Genomic DNA, 14,266 nt, shown 5'->3' with positions numbered 1-14,266 from the left:
CTGACATTTTTCTCGCTTAACTTCGAATTTCCTAAGGAATCCAAAGCCAGTGAACTCCTAAAAGGCCTCGTGCTAGGTAGATATGAGAATATACATATAAAGCTTACATGATCCACTCCCTTGGGCGATGTGGGATGTTACAAATGGCTTATGTATTTATAGAAAAAAAAAGTTTAAATTCATTATAAAAAAAAAAAAATTGAATACAACGGCTAGTCAACTAGTCGTTGGATTCAAATTTTGGTTTAAGCATAAATATACATACATTCCTGTCTGTTATATCTGACAAGATTTTTTGAATTTCTGGCCAGCCCTTTGGCCCTTTGGCCCTTTTAGATTCTGTGGGGCCCACGAGCCTTCTGGCCTAGCTATTGGGAAATGATTTTCATTACACCAAAGGATAAGTTACAAGAGTATTTATATGGAAGCTAAATACAACAGACTAACAGAGTAAAAGAAAGTTACAAGTGTGGTAATTTTCCAAACTAACTTTTAACTGTTTGTTATTACTATTATGTTGAGTTACTTGAGTAACGTTCTCTTCACACCCCCTCAAGCTAAACGGAGAAGGTTGAAGTGATAGCTTGGACCGGAGAAAAAGAAAGCGTTGCCGGGGAAGGGATTTGGTATGAATGTCAGCAAGTTGATCCTGACTGCATACAAATTGGACAGTCAGCAACTTGGCAAGAACAAGTTCCCTTATGTAATGGTAATCTATTTCCACATGCTTGGTACGAGCATGGAAAACAGGGTTGGAAGCAAGGGTAATCGCAGAAACATTATCACACCAAATTTGAGGAAGAGAAGGCAGCTTGAAACCGATATCAGTGAACAATTTGCAGATCCATGTTAATTCAGCATCAGTGTGTGCCAATGACCTATATTCAGCTTCGGTGGATGAACGAGCAACGGTGTGTTGCTTCTTGGCACTCCAACTGATGATAGAGGATCCAAGAAAGATGCAAAAATCCCTAGTAGAACGTCTATCCCAGGAACAGCCTGCCCAATCAGCATCAGAATATGCTTTGAGAGTAAGAGGAGTCGAGTTTTTAGGAAACCAGAGACTATATCCAAGTGTTCCCTTAAGATAGCGGAGTATGCGCTTCACTGCTTGAAAATGGGGTTCCCGAGGAGAATGCATAAACTGGCAGACCAAGTTTACTTAAAAGGAGAGATCTGGACGAGTCCATGTAAGATACTGAAGAGCACCAACAATAGAGCGATATTCCTCTGGATTATCCAATAGAGAACCAGTGAGATCAAGCTTAGTAGAACCAAGAGGAGTGGTGCAGGGCTTTGCTCCATCCATTTTAGTGCGTTGGAGAAGATCTAAGATGTACTTAGATTGATGAATAAAGATCCCTGTAGAAGCTCGGGTAACCTCCAAACCAAGGAAAAAATGCAAATCGCCTAAATCCTTAATGGGAAACTGATCACTAAGTTGAGAGATAACATTAGTGCAGGCTGTGGAAGAAGGTCCGGTGACAAGAATGTCGTCAACATAAACCAAAACAACCACCAAGACAGGTTGTTGCAACACAAACAAGCTATGATCAGATTGTGAGGCCTTAAATCCCATAGAGAATAGAGCAGATTGCAGTTTTTCAAACCAAGTCCGAGGAGCTTGTTTCAAGCCATAGAGGGATTTTTGCAAGTGACAAACATAAGAAGATTTGTCCTGATCAATGAAGCCTGGAGGCTGAGACATATACACATCTTCCTTGAGAGAGCCGTGCAAGAACGCATTACTTACATCCAAATGATGCAGAAACCAATTAGACTGAACTGCAAGAGTGAGAAGAAGTCGAATTGTAACTGGTTTAGCCACTGGGCTAAACGTATCACTGTAATCAATACCCTCCTGCTGATTGTAGCCCTTAGCTACTAACCGGGCTTTATAACGGTCCACAGAACCATCAGGGTTCCTTTTAATCCGGAAGACCCATTTGCACCCAACGAGATTGTAAGAAGGATCAGAGCGAACCAATGTCCAAGTTCTTTTTTTTTTGCAGAGCATTAAACTCATCCTGCATTGCAGTTTTCCAATGGGGATATTTGGATGCTTGAATGTATGTAGTTGGAACAAATTCAGTGTTTAAGTTGGAAGGAAGAGGATGTTTGGTAGCAGTAAAGGCCTTGGGCTTAAAAATTCCAGATTTTGACCTGGTTTGCATAGGATGAGTAGAGACAGGAAGGGTTGGAAGTGGGACAGGGACAATATCAGGAACTGGGACAATATTAGGAACTGAGACAGGTGCAGGTACAGAAACTGATGCAGATGCAAATTCAGTAGGACTTACAGATGGTGGAGGTTGAAAGACATGGGGAAAGGTAAGGGATTGTGAATGTGTAATAGAAGGAGTAAGAGGGGATGAAGAATAAAGGTTGGGAAAGGTAAGAGAAAATGAGGAAGGATTGACTGATGAGGAAGCACAAGAGGGTAGCTATGAAACAAGAGAGGGATTATGAAATGGGAATGTGGTTTCATCAAAGTAGACATGCCGGGAGATATACACTCTATTGGTGAAGGGGTCTAAGCATCTGTAACCTTTGTGAACCAAACTGTAGCCAATAAAAACACATAACTTGCTCTTGGGGTCGAGTTTGGACTGTGTATATGGCTTGAGCCAAGGATAGCAGCTGCAACCAAAGACTTTCAGCTGAGTATAATCTGGTTTCTTCTTGAAAAATTGCTCCCAGGGTGAAGATTTAGCAGTTGGAGGAAGCCGATTAATGAGATAAACTGCAGTGAGAAATGCCTCTACCCAAAATTGATGAGGAACCTGAGATGCAATAAGTAGTGTCCTGGCTGTTTCCACAATGTGTCGGTGTTTCCGTTCTGCACACCCGTTCTGCTGAGGAGTGTATGAACAGCTAAAATGTTGATGGATGCCATGACTGGACAAATGCTGTTTGAACCGAGTACTAATAAACTCACCCCCTGAGTCACATCTCAAAGTTCCAATTTTGTGACCAGACAGATTTTCAACAAGAGCTTGAAAGTGAACAAAAACTTGAAATACTTCTGATTTATGTTTGAGAGGATACAGCCAAGTGTACTTAGTAAAGTCATCAACAAATATGACATAGAATCGATATCCACTGATAGAAGACAGTGGAGCGGGACCCCAAACATCCGCATGAACCAACTCTAAAGATCTAGAAGAATGACAAATAGAATTATGAAAAGGTAACTTGGCACATTTGCCTAAAACACAATTCGAACAGAAAGATTGTTTGACAATAGTAAATAAAGGCAAAAAAGACTTTGAGATCACATATTGCAAAGTCTTGAACGTTGGATGCCCCAAACGTTGATGCCAAGTGTGTTGTGATGCCTTGAGTGCAGTAAGACCATGATGCTTCGATGAAGACTGAAAAGATGCAGAAAAGGGATAGAGACCATTGCGAACAGGAGCTCTAAAAAACATCATCCCCGTAGTAAGATCCTTGACATGAAAGTCAAAAGGATTTAGAGTTAAGGAACACCAATTGTCTCTAAGAAACATATTTGCAGAAACAAGATCATGCTTCAAGTGTGGAACATGCAACACATTTTGTAATTTAAAAGTAGCAGAAGGAGTATGAAGTAACGAGGAACCAGAGTGGAAAATCGGCAAACCTTGGCCGTCTCCAATGTAGACTTTATCGGGGCCACTGTAAGGTTGTGGATTCTGAAGATTTTGGAGGTTGTTGGTCATATGAGAGCTTGCTCCAGAGTCAAGTAGCCACGGAGGAGAAGAAGATGCATTTGAGCGAGCATACATAGCAAGCTTAGCTGGTGGAATACGGCCTTGAAAATTGGGATTCATACGATTGGAGCAGTCAATCGCTTGATGACCAGTGTCTTCACAGATTTGACAAGGAACATTCCTGGAATTATTGTTAAAGAACCGAGCACCATTACGAAATCCTTCACCACTACGATTTCCTTCACGATTAGAAGCATTTTTGTTGATGTGGTTACGAGTGTATCGATTGCGATTATTATAATTCCTTTGAGAATTATTGCGCTGAAAATTGCCTCTGTTGAAATTAGAGGAAGGAGGAGGCTGAGCAATATACGCCTGAGGTATAGGAATGAGTGGAGGTGAAGACGGGCTGGAACAGACTGAAAAGCTTGATAGGGTGCAGAATTTGTTCCTTGAATGGAATGCTTGCGAGCAAGAGCCATTTCTTTACTTAACAAAAATCCGTGAAGATCATCAACAGTAGTATCAGCAAGTCGAAACTGAACAGAATCCACAAAAGAATCATACTCATCAGGTAAGCCATTTAGAATGATGAGAAGTAGATCATGATCATCCACAGGAGCACCAGCGGCGGCAAGAGCATCAGTAGCCTCTTTGATGCGTTGGAGATACTCCGAAATAGAAGATGAACCTTTCTTGGCAGATTGCAAGGTTGAACGGAGTTGATGAATGTGAGAACGAGATACACCGCCAAATCGCCGTTCAAGATTTTGCCAGAGTTCTTGCGCAGATTGAACGCCAACAGTGAAAGGAATCAGATCTTCCGAAAGTGTGGAATTGATCCAGATAATGATGTTCTGATCCTTCTCATACCACAATTCATAGTCTGGATTGGGAACAGAGGTGAATCGACCAGAATCATCAGCAAGAAACTGAGGCGGTGGAGGTTCAGATCCGTTAACAATACCGGTAAGCTTGTAGCGATGAAAGATCGGCTCGAAGAGAGATCGCCACACAAGATAGTTATGGCGCTTGAGCTTAGTCTGAATCATGCTGCCGATATTGTGTATCGTAATCGAGTTGATCGAGGCCTGAATTGAAGAATTAGGGTTTGTGTGCAGCGGAACTGAAGGATGAGGATTTGGAGAAGAAGAAGGAGGATCAGCAAGCACAGAAGGAGAAGGATGGTGCGCGATCACTGGGGAAGAAGAAGTCGAAGAATTGGCCGCCATAGATTGTGGATTGCAGAGAGAAAATGACAGGAATGAGACCTGTTTGGTGACTAAGAAAATGAGAGGAAGTGTACGAAGGATCTTAGTCGGTAGACTTTAGGCGAGTGATACCATATTGGGAAATGATTTTCATTACACCAAAGGATAAGTTACAAGAGTATTTATATGGAAGCTAAATACAACAGACTAACAGAGTAAAGGAAAGTTACAAGTGTGGTAATTTTCCTAACTAACTTTTAACTGTTTGTTATTACTATTATGTTGAGTTACTTGAGTAACGTTCTCTTCACTAGCCTTCGGTTGGAGACGATTTTTGAGCTATTTTCGGGCCTCTAAACCCTTCGGTTGGAGATGGCCTAAATTGTCAACAGGATCCTCTTTGTTAAGTAGTTATCATAGCATTTTAGATCTCAACTGCTCTGTGACTTGTGTCTCACATAGTTATAGCATCAATGGACGTATTATGTGCTACATCGATAAGCTAGGGTAACAATTGGTGACTATTATTAATGTGTTTTTCACATATTACAGTTCGCTGGTTCTCGTTCATTAACCGAAGATAAATATACATCAATCGTTCGTCTACGTAAGCATGTGTAAACAACGTATTGGCTTTAGACAATGACTCTGTGATAGTGTTTATCTTGATACAACATTTATACATTTGCTCTCGTTTACAACCATATTTTTCACAAAAGAACGAAACACAGTGAACTGTATATCCATTTCAGTAGAGAATACTAAAACTCAAACTCAAGGGTTACTGTTTATTAACTGTATATCGGCTTCTGTACAGTGAAACTTTGAAAGTGCAGTCTTGCCCTTTCGATTCGTCCATCATCGGTGGATGTTTTGGCTTTAGTTGTTCTGGATCTTTCTTTTGGTTTCGGCTATTCTCTCCACATATCTCCAATTCCTTTGTTTTTCGCCGTCCGTTTTGCTCCGCCTTGGCTTCTGTTTTCTTCATCATCTTGTCGTTGTTGAAAATATTGACTGTTTTCCTTAGTTGTTCTTCGATTAGTAGTAAGGGTTGTTAATTTCTCTGCCTTTTTGGTTTGATTCCAATATTTTTTTTGGGTTTTTGATTGGTTTGATCTGTGTTTTCTTAGTAAGTTCTGCATGTTTGTTGCCGCACAAGGTTTTTTTTATTTCAGAAATTTTGTGCCCATTTTGGATTCGCTTCGAACTTGGTTGAGATCCATCTAATCCGGCGTTTCCAGGTGAGTTTTGCATGTTTGATGGTTTGTTTTTCAGATCGTTTTTGTGCATGTTTGATGCGTTTTGTTTTTCAGTTTCGGGATTCATTTCTTGGATGTTTGCCGAAGAAACGATTGGCCTGAAAGAGAGGAAGGCATTTCTGGGATTATACTTGGGAAACAAGACGATATTGGCAGGGTTGATAGTTCTGACTGTGATGACAATGATGTTGGGGATAAGGAGTTGGCAAAACCCCTTGAACCATCTCACGTGTACCTCTCTAATGCTGAGGTTCAGATCAATTCCGGAAGGATTCCAATCTGGCAAAAGTCTAAAGGTAGATCCTTTCATTTATGTCTTAGATATATTTCTATACAATGAGTCCGTCTGCTGCTGGTGAGTGAGCTAAATTTTGGTAAAGATGTAACCGGCGGAGAGATGGAAATAGAGACGGTTCATGTTCACGAGGTTGAAATGAGGCAGAAAGATTTGCTACCTGTTGTTCATCCATTTCGTAGGTTTCAGTCTGACTGGAATGGCAGGTAATGTTGCTGCTGTATTCATGTTAAAATGGACATGAATTTGCTTAATTGTTTGTAGCATTTTGTACGAATCCATCTTGCAATTTTTTCTTGCTCCTGGAGGTTGTTAAGCTTCCTTGAAAATCTGCATCTTTGCATTTCTTATGTGCTTTGTGTTTGTGGTTCTATATGGTTTGATGACCTTTTCTGAAAGGCTAGAGGTTTTTCAGAGGTTTCTTGAGCATGCTTTTTTTAAATAACAAGTAAAAAGTATCACAAATATTGCTTTTGAATGTTTTAATTTTTAAACACTAGTTGAATTTGTTGGGGGCTTTATGCAGGTTTCTTATTGGAGCAGGATGCTCGAGTTCATCCTCTGATTCTCACGAAGATAAAGAAAAGTTTCAGGAAAAATCTTGGTAGTTCTGGTGAGAATTTTACACCTATAGGCTTCAGCTATAAACCCAATGCTGGTAAGAATTCTGGTATTTCTGATGTAATATTATTATTGTTTTACGAGTACAAGAGGATTTTCTAATGCAACCGTTTCAATTTCGTTTATGTGATTTTGGATTTACAAACTTGTTTTCTGTTCAAATTTCCTTTTGTGATTTTGGAGGGTTTTGTTTTTAGATTGATTCTCTTCGGGGCTCAAATGGTGATCATCCTAATCAGCCTATCTAGGCCGTTCAAATTTAATCTAATGGTTGCAATTATTATAATTTTTAGAAAGCTACCTGTTTGAAACTATTAAATTAAAATTGAACGGCCCAGATAAGTTGGTCAGGAGGATCTCCTTCCTAAGCTCACGAGAGGATCCTCTTCCCTCTCACTCATCTCTCAGCTCTCTCTCGCTTTTCTGCTAGATGTCAATGTTTTCGAAAGTGGCCCAAAGACTTTTCTGCTAGATGTCAATGTTTTCAAAAGTGGCCGAAAGCAGAGTGTGACAGAAAGCACAGCCGTGACAGCCTCCTTCCTAGCCGAGGGCTGTGTGTGTGAGCACACAAAAGTCTTGAAGTTGTGTGAAATTGTCAAAAGTTGAAGACTTTTGTTCACCTTTCTTTTTTATTTGTTTTTGCATGTATTAGTCTTTTGCGGTTTACAGTGCAGGCATCATTTTTTTTTTTTTTGGTAAACTGGAATTCATAATCAGGTAGAGATGCCAAAACATACACCAAAAGCCCACAACGAGGCAAACAACCAAAAAACAATGCAGGAAGTGCAAGGGAAAGAAAACTCGACACTACCAGGAAGCAGTAGTGTTACCTCTTGCCTATTCAATTTATTTGATTCATAAACATTAGTGTACATTTATATTATTGGACTATTTGTCATAAGAAAATTGTTGTCTGGACATGCCACAGAAACTACTTAAATAAACTCACATCTAATCTTTTTGGCATTCACAAAAAACAAATCTGTGATCTTTTGTACGTGGTCCGTATCAGTCAAATTATTTCCATGTAAAAACCTTCTTAATGTTGTCAATATAAATAATATTAATCTTTTATATTTTTTAGACAACCTTTCAAATAATTTTTAATCCCGCAACAGTACGCGGGTACCAATTTCTAGTAAATACTAAAGGGCTCCATTTTCTTAGTTAGACCATCTCCAACCGAAGGGTCTAGAGGGCTAAAGGGTCGAAAATAGTCCGAAAACCGTCTCCAACCAAGGGTTAGGCCAAAGGGCTTGTGGAATCTGAGAAGGCCTCACGAAATCTGAAAGGGCCAAAGGGCTGGAGGGCTGGCTGCATCCAGCTAGCCAGCCCGAGGTTGGCCAGAAAAAACACCAATCATGTCGGTTATAACCCACAGGAATGCTTAAACTAAAATTTGAATTCAACGGCTAGCTGACTCCAGTTACCGTTGGATTCAAATTTTTTTTTTTAGGTTTTTTGGGCCTTTTTTTTTTAATTCTTAGGTTATCTCCAACCGAAGGGTCCAGAGGGCCAGAGGGCCGAAAATAGCCCTAAAACCGTCTCCAACCAAGGGCTAGGCCAGAGGGCTCGAGAATCTGGGAGGGCCCCACGAAATTTCAAAGGGCCAAAGGGCTGGCTGGCGGGCTGGCTATTTTTTTTTTATAGTTTTGTTATTCCTGTCGGTTATAACCGATAGAAATACATGCTATTATTTAATATACTAAATAATGGTGTATTCCTGTCGGTTATAACCGACAAGATTGTTTTAAAAAAAAATTCAAATGAAACGGCTACTAGCCGTTGCATTGATTTGATTTTTTTTTTTTACATTATTAGTATTTTTTTTTAAATTCCATTTTTTTCCTATAACTTCTATTTCACAAAATTTATTTCATATTGTTTTTTAAATTCCATTTTTTTCCTATAACTTCTATTTCACAAAATTTGTTTCATATATTTTTTTTAAATTCCATTTTTTTTCCTATAACTTCTATTTGACAAAATTTGTTTCATATTTTTTTTAAATTCTATTTTTTTTTCCTATAACTTCCTAAGCCATTATACAACATTAAATTAAATTAAGTAACATGAAACAACATTAAACAATATGAAACAACATTAAATAACATTAAACAACATAAAAAGTATACAGCATGAAACTTAAACAACATTTTAGTTGTAGTTTTTAAATAATAAATTATGTTTGGCCCTATGGCCCTTTGGCCCTCGGTTAGAGACGGTTTTTTGTGACAGGGCTAAAACGAGCCATCTGGCCCTTTGGCCCTCGGTTGGAGACGGAGGCAAATATGGCCTTCATTAAAATATTAATATCTTGGAGAATCTTGAAGGGCCAGAGGGCTAAAATGAGCCATCTGGCCAGCCCTCGGTTAGAGATGGCCTTAAAAATTCTAACTTTTTTTTTCTATAAATACCTAAACCATTCATTCACCATTCCTTTAAATTTAATTTGTAGTTTTTAAATTTAATTTGTAGTTTTTAATTTAATTCGTTGTTTTTAAATATAAGTTGTAGTTTCTAAATTTAAGTTGTTGTTGGATTTGAATTTAAGTTGTTGTAGTTTTTAAATTTAAATAATAAATTATGTTTGGCCCTTTGGCCCTCGGTTGGAGACGGAGGCAAATATGGCCATGTACTGTTCATTAAAATATTAATATCTTGAATGATCAGAGGGCTAAAACGAGCCCTTTAATCGGCCATCGGTTGAAGATGGCCTTATTATGTTTGCGCAAACAAGCTCATGCTACAAAACCCTAACATGAGGTTGAGGGAGCTTTATCATTCAGCTTTTCTCTCTTTTTCTCTCTCTCTCACTTCATATATTAATTCTCTGAATTCACTTTATGAAGATTGCATATTCCATTGAACTCGTCATAGATGTGAATCAAATCTTACACTCAAATAAAACAAAATACTACTATAGGTGAGTGAGAAAAAAAAGAAGAAAAGTATGCCTACACAGAAGGATTAGTGACAACATAATCAATATATTGTTACCTTAAAAAGTTAACTTAGTCAATCTTCTATTTTTTTTGTATTGCCAGTGTATAGTTAACCCAAAACTGAGATATAAAAATTACAAAATAGAATTATATATATAATCTGCTTTATATCTTATCAAGAGGGTCTAGGCTAGTTAGGCGGATGCATAGGCAGGTTTATGCGTCTTTTCTTAATTTTCAAACGCTAGCGTCTAGGTGGGGCTTAAGCGGTGTTAAGTGAGCATTTTAAAAACAGTGCATAAGAAAAAATATGGAGTTTTTAGAGAATTAACGGAGGATTTAGTGCAAAACCGAGTAAGGTGGCGTTCTAATATTCATACATATCCGACCAAAGTTAGAGGAATGAGGCTGGGTTGTTGTGGTTGTCGGTGGTTGACTTTGTCCAACTTTACTAAGCCCCTTCCTAAAAGAGTCATTGCTATAAAGATTGATGGATCTCCAGCCAATGGCGGAGCTAGAAATTATTTGTTGGGTGAGCTAAACTAAAATTATTACCATGAAATCAAATGGTTAAATTTTTTTGTTACTTACATAAAATTACACAATAATAAGCCTAAAAGCAATAATTTGAAGTAAGAAATTATATTAGATGTCTGGTGAGGATCATAAGGTTGCTCAGTTGATACTGGTGTGATATCATTAGATGCAAAATGTATATCACTCTCTAATTTATCACTGTCATCTCTTTTTTCTAAAGAATGAATCAATAGTTCTTAACCTCTTCATTGAAGAGACGTTGACCTAACAAATTGAAAAACAATAAACAAGTTTATATAATAAATTATATTTTTAAGAAATCTATCTGGAAAAAAATATATTAAATTGGAAACTGAACATTTCAAGTACAAAAATTCAAACAACAAACAAATAAACTCATCAAGAATTAAAAATAAAGTAGTCCGAAACTTACCTATTAAGGAGAAAAATCAATAAACTTTCACAATTGTAGGCTCAGTCTTTGTGAATTGTACACGAATGTCACCAAAGCTTTCTGAAAAATGAAAAAAAATCGGCTACTGTTATAGCCTTCAAAAGCCGAAAATACAATCTTAAGAAATGTGTAAGTACTCATTAAAATGAATAAATAATAAAAGTTTATAATTACTCTTAAAAACCTAGAATCATGTGTGATAAAAACCTAACACCGTGTGTGACTGCTCCTTAAAAAATCTAAAAATAATAAAATATTAAAACCTATAGACTACTCCCTAGCAAACCTAGGAAACGTGTTCAAAACTTTCACTAAAGTAAATAATTTATTTAATATTTTCAACTCTTTCTTTTTTCTAAAAATAGTCTTACTGTCGGAACTTTTATTTACTTAGTGAGTTATAATAATTAAAAATAATAAAATAGTCTAAACTATAAGTATTTTTAAGGCCAAACAATTAAAACTCTCTATGCTAACCCATCAAACCTTGTTACTGCCTCCGCAGTTCCAGCTCCAAGTTTTTTGGAGTCCAGTCACTCTATTTGATCCTTATGATTTTTCTCAGGTGTGACCATGTGAGGTACTCTGCCATCTTTCTTAGTTATTCCAGAAATTTCAGCAGATTTTATTGTTTGTTCAATTCCTTCTTTTTTCCTGTTAGCGTGTTTGCTGATTTGTCTGGATCAAAAATACTTGTTTACTGATTTGTGCAAAGTCTGAATCTTGCTATCTGTTTCTGGGTATTTTTCCCGCTTGCCCAATTGGGTCAAGTTCTTATCTGGTGAGTTTCATGAGCCAAGACTACGTTTTTCATTTCACTTTCTAAGTTGTCCATAAATTCTTGGTTATCTGTTCTAAAATTTTATATCCCAGGCCAGTTGGGTTTCTTGAAATTTGAAAAATCTGACTTGGGATTGTTGGAAAGTTGAAACTTTTATGGATACCCTTCTTGAAAGATGTGATGTTTCCATGGAAAGATTCAATTTTGGGGTCTATGCTCATCAAAATCTTGTAAATGGATTCAAAATGGATCATGAGTCCACCTATTCAATTTTCCCTCCAACAAATGTGGACCATAATTCTAGTGATTCAAGTCCTCCTTTGAACACTGGTTCAGATGGAGATTCTATTGACCCTGGAGATTGCAGTCATCCTGTGCTTAAGTACATAAGCGATATTCTTCTGGAAGAAGATTTGGAGGGTAAGCCCTGCATGTTGCAGGACTGTTTGGCCCTCCAAGCTGCGGAAAAGTCTTTCTTTGATGTCCTTAATCCAAAGGGTCCTCCTTCGCCAAACCAACCCCCCTTGTCCCATAGCCTTGAGAATCCGGATGATGATTCCACCCCGGGTTTTCATAGCGGTAATGGCACCTCTATTGCTACCAAGACAGACTGGGGTTTTGATTCTTCAGAAACCTCCCATTTCCAATCTTATCTTGTTGAGTCTCAATCGGATAACCTTTTGGGTTCGGATCCTCTTTCTGAGATGCAAAGTTTTGGGCATTTTGGAGGTGTAGGGGAAGCATGTAAGTTCCTCCCAAATGAAAGTTTTGAAACTATTGACCTGGAGAATTCGCACACTGATCCGTGCCCTCTGGGAATTCGCACACTGATGAGGAGGCCGGAGAATGATGGGTACAACTCAACAAATATATTGAAGGGAAAAAAGAATCATCAAAGGGAGGATGGTGATTATCCAGAAGAAGGGAGGAGCAGCAAGCAGCCAGTTGCTTTTGCTGATGACTCGGAGCCGCAGGAAATGTTTGATGAAGTGTTACTCAGTCATGGGCGGCGTCATTTCGGTAACAAGCAGTCAAAAGGGTCCAAAACAACACGTTCAAAGAAACAGAGTAGCAACACAGAAATAGTAGATTTGAGCACATTGCTAACTCAATGTGCACAAGCCGTGGCAAGCTATGACCAACAAACTGCACGTGAACGACTCCAGAAGATAAGGCACTACTCTTCCCCCCGTGGTGATGCAAAGCAGAGATTAGCTCATTACTTTGCTGATGGCCTAGAGGCACGCTTGGATGGCGCCACAACCCCGTCATACTCTTTTCTTGTTAGTACGCAGTCATCAGCTGCTGAAATATTAAAAGCTTTTCAGGTATCTGTTTCCTCATCCCCTTTCAAGCACACGTCAAGTTTCGTGGCCAACGGAACGATTATGAAACTCTCTGAAAACGCAACAAGGCTTCACATTATTGATTTTGGTATTGCTTATGGTTTCCAATGGCCTTGCTTTATCCAACATCTCTCGGAGAGACCTGGTGGGCCTCCTAAGCTTCGTATCACAGCAATTGAGCTTCCCCAACCAGGTTTTAGACCTACAGAAAGAGTTGAGGAGACTGCACGCCGTTTGAAAAAATATGCTGAGAGATTTAATGTTCCATTCGAGTGCAATGTCATTGCACAAAAATGGGAGACAATCAAGTTTGAGGATCTTAAAATTGACAGAAATGAGCCGACTGCCGTCAATTGTATGTTCCGTTTAAAGAATATACCTGATGAGACGGAGATGTTGAGCAGTGCCAGTCCAAGAGACATTGTGCTAAAGTTGATCAGGAAAATTAATCCAGACGTTTTCATTCATGGGATTGTCAATGGTACATACACTGCACCCTTCTTTGCCTCACGGTTCAGAGAGGCACTCTTCCACTACTCTGCATTGTTTGATATATTTGAGGCCACTGTTCCCCGCGAAGATGAAATGCGGCTGTTGTTTGAAAAAGCAGTTTATGGTAGAGACATAGTGAATGTCATAGCTTGTGAGGGACTGGAAAGAGTTGAAAGGCCTGAGACATACAAGCAGTGGCAGTTTCGGAATGTGAGGGCTGGGTTCAAGCAGCTTCCACTAGACCAAGAGCTTTTGAAGCAAGCGAGGAGATTGTCAAAGTGTTATCATGATGATTTTTGGATTGACGAAGATGGGAACTGGATGCTGCAGGGATGGAAAGGAAAAATTCTCTTGGCCATTTCAATTTGGGTACCGGCCTAGAGCTATTACAATCTTTACCATCTTTGGTGTCGAGTTTTTTCTGTAATCTTCCATCCAGGAACAAAGGTGTTTATACTGCTTTGTACTTGGTTTCGTGAGTTTATTGTTTATTTTTCAATTAATTCATCGCTGCCAATGAGAGCTTGATCGTGGATTTGTAAAACATAAGAAACCCAAATCTATGGAAGCAATGAAGAAAATTTCAACTTAAAGAGGAAAAAATCTAAAAATTGTTATACTATGAGGTTGCTG

The 14,266-nt window shown here is 38.6% G+C and overlaps 2 protein-coding genes across 3 annotated transcripts; both read left to right on the top strand.

Annotated features, from left to right (window-relative positions):
* Positions 1-5,427: 5,427 nt before the first annotated feature.
* LOC126616859 (uncharacterized) lies at positions 5,428-7,992 on the top strand. Of its 2 annotated transcripts, none has more exons than XM_050284987.1 (4): positions 5,428-6,144; positions 6,217-6,663; positions 6,984-7,115; positions 7,509-7,992. In XM_050284987.1, the coding sequence occupies exons 2-4, from the start codon at positions 6,657-6,659 to the stop codon at positions 7,682-7,684; spliced, it is 315 nt and encodes a 104-aa protein (XP_050140944.1). In that variant the 5' UTR covers positions 5,428-6,144; positions 6,217-6,656; the 3' UTR covers positions 7,685-7,992. The 2 variants fall into 2 exon arrangements, 1 of the variants encoding a protein (XP_050140944.1); XR_007621280.1 differs by having other exon boundaries at positions 5,434-6,144; positions 6,217-6,458; positions 6,543-6,663; positions 6,984-7,992.
* A 3,473-nt stretch (positions 7,993-11,465) lies between these two features.
* Positions 11,466-14,166, top strand: LOC126616856 (scarecrow-like protein 14). Its single transcript, XM_050284985.1, has one exon. The coding sequence runs from the start codon at positions 11,951-11,953 to the stop codon at positions 14,012-14,014; it is 2,064 nt and encodes a 687-aa protein (XP_050140942.1). The 5' UTR covers positions 11,466-11,950; the 3' UTR covers positions 14,015-14,166.
* The last annotated feature ends 100 nt before the right edge of the window (positions 14,167-14,266 follow it).

This window comes from Malus sylvestris, chromosome 3, assembly GCF_916048215.2.
Source record: "Malus sylvestris chromosome 3, drMalSylv7.2, whole genome shotgun sequence".
Lineage (NCBI taxonomy): Eukaryota > Viridiplantae > Streptophyta > Magnoliopsida > Rosales > Rosaceae > Malus > Malus sylvestris.
This window is presented reverse-complemented; position numbering and strand designations above follow the sequence as displayed.

Coding starts and splice junctions, on each gene's coding strand:
- LOC126616856 (XM_050284985.1), top strand. CDS start 11,951: ATGGATACCCTTCTTGAAAGATGTGATGTTTCCATGGAAAGATTCAAT.
- LOC126616859 (XM_050284987.1), top strand. Junction 7,116..7,508: donor CAGCTATAAACCCAATGCTG/GTAAGAATTCTG, acceptor CTTTTCTGCTAG/ATGTCAATGTTTTCGAAAGT.